General features: G+C 38.1%; 1 protein-coding gene across 1 annotated transcript; it reads right to left on the reverse strand.

The window, feature by feature from the left end:
- Positions 1-182: 182 nt before the first annotated feature.
- Positions 183-6,569, reverse strand: LOC103467386 (homeobox protein Hox-B1-like). Its single transcript, XM_008413726.2, has 2 exons — positions 6,042-6,569; positions 183-761 (listed from the first exon to the last, which is right to left on the reverse strand). Exons 1-2 carry the CDS (start codon positions 6,487-6,489, stop codon positions 424-426), a joined length of 786 nt encoding a protein of 261 aa, XP_008411948.1. The 5' UTR covers positions 6,490-6,569; the 3' UTR covers positions 183-423.
- Between the last annotated feature and the right edge of the window lie 1,536 nt (positions 6,570-8,105).

The following is an 8,105-nucleotide window of genomic DNA, read 5'->3' on the forward strand; positions in this document are numbered from 1 at the left end:
ATATAGTATATTGCGTGCATCTACACGAAAAACCTGGTTCCTGCAGATTAAAACAGGCCATGCTCGAGTAAAATCAACTCCTGGTAAATGGTCCAAAATAATCAAATAGCCTCCCAAGGATTTCCACGGTCAATTAAAGAAGTTTGTATCTTCGTTTACATTGTGAACACTGGAGCGCAATGGAATGGCATTCATTTTAATATTCAAATCAGAGTTTCAAGTCTAAAGCCGGGGTGGATGACAAATCGTTTTCACCCGTTCTTGCGTGGAGGGAGCCTGCCATCGCGCTTCTCGGGAGTGCAGCATCCATCGTGGTAAACAAATAAAGGTGACGCCTGATTGCAAACGATGCAAACACGAATCAAAACATCTGCTGGCTGGCTGGAGCCGTCGCTCTCCAACGCTCGGGAACGGTTCAGAAGTTCAGGGACAGGTGCAGTTCCCCTGGCCGGGCCCGTCCGGCAGAGGAAGCCGGGCGTCCGAGGTCAGCCCATCCCGCCGCAGTTTCTTCTGCTTCATGCGTCTGTTTTGGAACCAAACTTTCACCTGCGTTTCACTGAGCCGCAAGGTGCCAGCCACCTCCACCCGCCTGGCCCGCGTCAGATACTTGTTGAAGTGGAACTCCTTCTCCAGCTCGGTCAGCTGCCTGGTGCTGAAGCTGGTCCTGGGGGCTCCGTTCACGGCGCTGCGGTCAGCCGGGCTTCCAACCGCCTCCAAGCAGAGGCCCGCACTGAAGCCACTACAGGTCATGTGCATCCTGCCTGGGAACAGAGGGCATTAAAACGGTCGTCATCAGCGTGATCAATGAGGCGAAACACAAAAGAAGCAGAAAAAAAATGAATTAAATTGTGCATGCACACACTTGAAAAGTGTAAATAAATACTGTTAAAACTTCACTAAAATGAATGGAAATCTAATAGTAATAATACTAATAAAAATACTACTTAATTCTCTGGAATAGTAAACATCGAATAAATAATTAAAGGATTAACTGATGGAGGGTGGAGGAGGGGGCAGCTTTCAACAGGCTTTAGATTATATGAAACTGATTTGCGGCGCTGGCTCGGAGCCAGCTTGTTTCCACACTTTGAGCCATAATTCTGTCTGTATGACAAAGATGTATTTCAGAGAACTATCAACTCCAAACACAGCCCAGAGGCAAATCACAAAATCTTTCTGAGGCCGTAAAAACACGCGATAAGGAACTTGCAAAGCGAAAGGCACCGTCAGAGAAAGATCAGAGTCGGAGGCTTCACAAGTGAAGTTAGAAAATCCGAGAACTTTGAATGGACGACGCTCGTTTACTGCAAGGCTATTAGCATTATATATTAATAGATCATCCCATTGTGCAGGAAAGCTGCACTGCATTGGAAGTTGGGTGATTCACATAACTGTGTTGCATTAACAGTCCATTAACTGTATTCATCTGAATCATTTGTTATTTGCCTTTGGGTGTTTTTTTTGTGTGTCAATGACAGTTTAACAGTTTACAAATCCGTTCAAATGCTGCATAATGACAAATGCCCCCACTTTTTTTGTTGTTGTTGTTGTTTTTTGTGTCCTCTGAGGTTTCTGGGTTACACATTAAAGGATCATCTGTGCTACTTATCTGCAATGAATGACAAGGACCGCAGCTATATCTTGATTTTTCACCGCTGACACTGTGGCTTGTCGTCAGTGTGTCTTTTGCCTCTGAGAAGATGCTGCTGCTGCTGTATAATGGAGCCAGGTGTGGAGTAATTCCTCCCACCACATTTCATTGAGAGGAAGGTTAACAGGCCTCCAGCCACTTGCAATAGCACAGCAGATGGAAAGGTCAGTTATGGGATAAATGTCAACATCTGTGTTTTAAAAAAGAAAAAAAAAAAACGAATGGGATGAAAACCAAGTTGCACTAGGAGGCAGTGAACGTGAGTGACCGAGACACAGACACCGTTAGTAATTAAGAGCCTAAGCTTTCAAAAGTGCAAATCGCGTCCACATTCTGATTAATGGCTGCAAAGATAATAGAATTGATGCCAGCCAGAAGGCATAAAAGAATCAAACTAAATATTTGAGGAATGACTTGCATGCTTAAAAATAGCCAACCAGCAAAGAGAAGGGAAGGTCCCCTTCTCAAGCTAAGGAGAGCAAAAAAGAGAAGGGGGAGAGATCAATACACATTGCCTCAGTCATCTGGGCATCCAGCCCACAGTAATTCAGGTGCTGTCAAGGCATAATTGAAGAATGACGCACAGGGAGTATATACACCAAGCCAGGAGATCAGGTTACAGCAGGTCTGTGGAGACCTTTCTGCATGGAAGAATATATTCAGGACTATCTTTTGTGCCAAAAGCCCGATGCAACCTCTAGAGGAAAGCACACTTTCACTAATGATTTTTTTTTTACAAGTTACATGGCGATACTAATGAGCTACTCCTACAGCTCATCTCCATCAAAGAGATGTAGAAAGATGGCAGAGATATCAGCAAAGCTACAAAAACAGTCATGTTTTTGTTGTGTGGGTGTTTGACAGAAAATGATTTTTTTTTTTTCCCAGCGCACAGACTCGGTTCAGAAGAGCAGCTCTTATGATAGGATAGAGTGACTTTCAGACCAAAACATGATCTGATAGACAAAGAAAATCACTCTCACGAGTTTATTGTCAAAAATCCAATATTTGGGATATTCACATGGAGATAAATCAAACTCAAGTTTTCTTAGTATGCTAACTTTAGGACTGTATGAAAATTTAACAGAGTTTAAAATCACATGTTCTCCAAGTTGAACTTTTAAAGAACCACATAGACGATCTTCAGGTGATTTTCATAAATCAAGTTCGATTTAAAGATTATCACTTTCTATATTGTCACCTTTGTTGTCACAAGACAGAAGCCAGTTGTCCAAAAGTGAGAGAAGTTTTGTTGAGGCTGTTTTTGATGTTACCATGCTTTTGTTTAATAAGCTTATAAGCAACATTTTATACTTCTACTTGTGATAATTGGGATCAAAAGTCACTGAAAACTTACTTTTGTGGGTTTTAGCATAAAAAAAGCCATAAGTTATTGGTCAAGATATATTTTTAATTAGCATGTGCACAGAAACACTTGTATGTGATTTGAAGCACATTTTAATCACACCAAAATAAATAGTTATGTCTGTTTGAAGCAAAATTAGAAAATTTACACCGTAATCAAGGTTGGTCAACTGTGTAAGGAATCTACTCCCCCACTTTGGGCCTCCTGATCAGCAGGGATTAACAAAAGAAAATAGAGCTGAAAACAAAAACAGTATGATTCTGTAATTCTTTAAAGTGTTTTAATTTTTTTTAAAGAATTACAATTTTTCCAAGTTTAAAATCGAAATTTATGTAGGTTTACCAAAAAAGACAACATTGATTGATGGGATTATGCAGAATATAAAAAAAAAATTGCAGTTTTGCAGTAGCTCTCATAATTCAATGTCTAGTTAAATAATTTCTGCCTATTTTACCTCTTCCATATTAGGTTTCAGTGTAACTGCAAACTAAAAAAATAAATAAATAAAAAATAGCTGCTACCACCACCTTCCTGACTTTTTGTTCATTCATGGTGTTTTGACTCAGAGGCTAAAAGTTCAGAAACAAAAGGTGCGCATCATATATTTAATAAGGATATTCACAAATGCATATTATAAAACTCCTGAAGTGATTTCTCATTTTAGTCTGTTGGAAGTCCAAATTGAAATGTCATAACATTATCAGAGCCAGCCCAAGGTATAAGCAAGCAAAGCTTCAGTTTTGGGTTACCTAGGCCAGAAGCGGGCCTCGACTCAATGTTTGTTCAAATCAATTGGGGTCAACGGTTTTGCTGGAGTTATTTTGTGTCTCAGAGGCAGAATGCTCTGAAACACCAGGGTTGTCATAGTTTTAATAAGGATGTTCCAAAAAGTGAAAAAATTATTTAGATTAATATCAGTGAAAAGCTCAAAATGTAAAAAGCAAGCTATAATCAGAGCCAGCCCAAGGCATACGCACTCTAAGATAAAATCTCAAGCCAGTTTGGATTACTAAAGATGCTGCACCTCTAACACAAATAATAGACCTTTAAAATTCAAATTTGCGGTATAAAATTGTGGGAAATTTTTTTATAGAATTTTATGTTTTCACAATCTAAACTTTAAGTTTTAAATTTATTTTATTCATTTTTATTTTTTCCAATCAGGCACAAATGCAAGTTGAGATCTTATTTAGGGAAACATTCATAGTTTCAAAGTTATTTACATTTCATAATGCTAGTTTAATCGTTTCTGCTGCTTGTGTCTGTTGTGTAGTAAGAGTTGGTGGTGGTTTCAAGTAATGAAACTGCAAACTAATATATACCAAAAAATGTCCATTTTCTTCCTGACACTTTTTTTTGTATATTTCACCCAGTAATAATTAAATAAAATGTTTTGTGGATAAGATGCTAAATGACCCTTTTGATTTGTGTCAATTGGAAGTTGAACATTTTGAATTTTACACCACAATCAGAACCGGCGCAAGGCATGAGCGAAGTAATCGATTGGGCACAAAATAGAGATTCTAAAACTTTCAGTTTGTACTCTTGTTCAAAAGAATATTAAACATTATTTAAAATTCTTTGCAACATGGCATTTATGTGAATTTAAAGGTTTACTCTAACTGAAAAATGTTCAAGCAGGAGTCACACTCAGAGAAAATAATCCTAGTCTTGACATTCATTCTAACAGTCAGAATTTAATCTGGCTAGTTTAGCATTTTCTGCAGTTTGATTCATGCTTTGTGCACATTGTGACTGCAAAGAAATTAATAAGTAATTAACAATTAATGCCTTCTTTCTGACTCTTCTTGGTCTTCATTGAAATGCTGTACTCCGAACACAACTGGAAGATAGATCAAATGATAAGTCTACCTTTTAACAGATATTGTAAATTGAGCCCCACAATTTAAAATCTGCTTCGGGGCCCATAAAATCTTGGTCTGACTCTTATCCATAGTGATTCATAAAGTCTAACATCAACTGCTTTACTCCCTAAGTTATAAATCTAGAGCTTACAATAAAGATTATGAGGAGATACGTTTTGTTGTTGTTTTTTCTTTTTCATTTCAAATGTAAATGTTGTGCATTTCTTTTCAGAGGAGTTCTAATTGCTGAGCATCACAAAGGCTGCAGCAGAACGAGACCACCACTGGTGTAAATATCCCTTCAAGCTAAAATTTATAACACCCCAACCCAGGTACAGTGTCCAGTCAGTCAAGTGACACTATTGATCAGGTGAATGATCTATATGAGATCCCATCACTCACACAAATTTCAGGCATTTCTTCACATTAGTACCTGATTGGATATTTCTAAGGCCAGTGGGGTAGGGGGGGGGGGATATATGTATTCTTCTTTGGGCTCTCTGCCCAGAACTCATCAGTCAATGAAATGATGATCTGTGACAGCAATTATGTTAAAAAGGTGGACACATGTAAAGGTGCTTCAAACTGAAATCAATACACAAGGGCTTTCATTATAAACAGACAACTAATCAATACTTGGGGAGCAATCCAGCTTACAAGAGTAAGTTTTACTCAACTTCCTGTGAATCTGGACAGGCAGTGGTGTGTTGCATTATTCAAAGTCTGCTGGTTAGTAAGAGCCGGGGTAAATAATTTATCACCTTCTCTGGGCTGAATGTACACTGAGGCTGAGCAGGCCCTTTCTCTGGGTCTCGCCCTCCCTCTTTCTGTACAATCTGCTGCGTGGAGCAGGAGGTGGAGCAAAGCAATGAATAACCTCACATGAAACCGTTAAGGAAATCGTAACTGACTAAACATGCGCATATTCAAATGTATCCTGAACAGTTACTGCTGGCACTTTGAACGTGTTAGTTTCAGGGGTTTTTGTTGTTGTTGTTGTTGTTGTTGTTGTTGTTGTTTTTGAGAGAAATTCGTGTCTCACGCTTTTTGTTTCAAGATAAAACTTCAGCAACATGTCCTCTACTATTAAAGTTGTCATATGTATTTGGAAGAATGAAACCATAAACACGCGCTCAATGATCTCTTATGGAAAACTTACTTGTTCGATGTTGACTTCTTTTCACCCTCATCCACTCAAAAGTTTTGCTCCTGTTGTCCATAGCAGCTCCACTACAGTCCAAACTTCCCACCGCGGCTCCAGAGTTAAAAGAGGAGCCGATTTCTTCTGCAAGTGACCCAAAGCAGCAGTGATGCGTCTCGGCGATCGACCCCTTTGCCATGCACCTCCAGGTGACGCGGGAGGAGTGCGGGGAGGCCGGTGTAGGGAGGCTCTCTGGCGCTCCACATTGTGGTGGGAGAGGAAGGGGGGCAGCACTGCTGTCCGAAGGGGCGCACAGAGGCAAATAAAATCCAGGAGCTGCGTCCACCTCGAGTTCAGAATTAGACCTGCCGCCCGAGTCCAGCACCGTGACCTCGTTTGCAAAGAGCCGAGGGCTGCTTTCCCCTCCTGATAGGATGTCATTATCACCTTTCCCCTGCATAATCATTGGACGGGAGTGCAGTTCATGCCCGGCCTCTCTTACATCCAGAGCCACACGGTCAGGCGGCTGGACGGGGCGTGCAGGGAGCGAGGACATTCCTCAGAGGAGAACCATGCAGTCCCCCCTGATTGATGGAGATGACGTGCCCTCTCGTTCTCGGCCAATAGCCGGACATCTCTGTCATCAGGGGAAGACGACGCTGAAACCGGCCGAGCGAGCAGAAAGCTGCGCACGACCTGAAAGGACAATAAGCAAACACGAAGGGGCCTTCACAAACCCCTCACCTGTCCGGACAGGTAGGAGGTGACGCCATCAACAGTAAGCTTTCAGATGAAGTTGTGCATCAGACCAAACATTTGTAGAAAAAAAGATTATCTATCAAGGCAACAATAAAAAAAAAGAAGAAAAAAGCCCTTTCCCCGCTCAAAGCTAAATTAGCATGATATAAGACCACATTGAAGCAGCTAATGGATTATGTAAATGCGCTACCTCTTTTTGGAAAAAGAACAAAAAAGAAAAAAAAAACGAAAGGAAAAATAAACTATACGATGTCTCTGTTCGGAAAAAACTCCTGGGTTAAATGTGAAAGGGACATGTAAGGGGTTCAGAGGTCAGGCAACTGGTATTTTAAAAGTTCAAGAACAGCAAAATATTTATTTATTTATGGAATTATGTAATAATAATAATAATAATAATAATAATAATAATAATAATAATAATAATAATAATAATAATAATACACTTTCAACAGGGAATAATAAATAATGCAAGGCTTTCAGTGACAAAAATTTTGGAACAACACTATATATTATATACAAATGTAGGATCACTGGACTGACATTAAATGTAACATTTTTTAAAATATAATATAATATAATATAATATAATATAATATAATATAATATAATATAATATAATATAATATAATATAATATAATATAATATAATATAATATAATATCCAGTACATAAGGCATGATGAGCAGCTATTGGATGGAACAGAAATAAAAGTGAAAAAGTTTCAAAGTGCAACTCTGACCTACTTTCAAATCAGTATAAATAAATCAACTGAATGGAAGTGACAATATTCCTAAAACATACAAAATGTTTTTTAAATAAATATGTTAAAAGTGTATTTATATTAGTATTCAGAAAAAAACTTATTTTGAGCATTTTAGACATTTTAGAAGTTTTTTCCCCTCAACCATTCAACCTTGTAAACCATTTTTTTCATTACCAGGTTTTATTTAACTTTGGTAGTTTTCAGAAATCCCTCGCATGACTGATGAAAAGTAAGTTAACAAAAATCTTGCTTGTAATCTGTACGTATTGGTACGACTTATTCAATTCAGCTGTTCTTGAGATATATTTGCAAAGAAGTTCAAATGAGCATGTTAAATATTCTATCGATTAATAAATAAAAGGAGAAATTATAATTAATAATAATAATAATAATAATAATAATAATAATAATAATAATAATAATAATAATAATAATAATAATAATAATAATAATAATAATTTGGACCACTAACAAATTTCTTGGCTCTATTTCGAAGTATTTTATCCAAAATGATTTAACCTCAGTTCTATTAACTTTTTTTCTTTTTAAATCTTCGAACA

Source organism: Poecilia reticulata, linkage group LG7 (assembly GCF_000633615.1).
Source record: "Poecilia reticulata strain Guanapo linkage group LG7, Guppy_female_1.0+MT, whole genome shotgun sequence".
NCBI classification, from domain to species: Eukaryota; Metazoa; Chordata; class Actinopteri; order Cyprinodontiformes; family Poeciliidae; genus Poecilia; species Poecilia reticulata.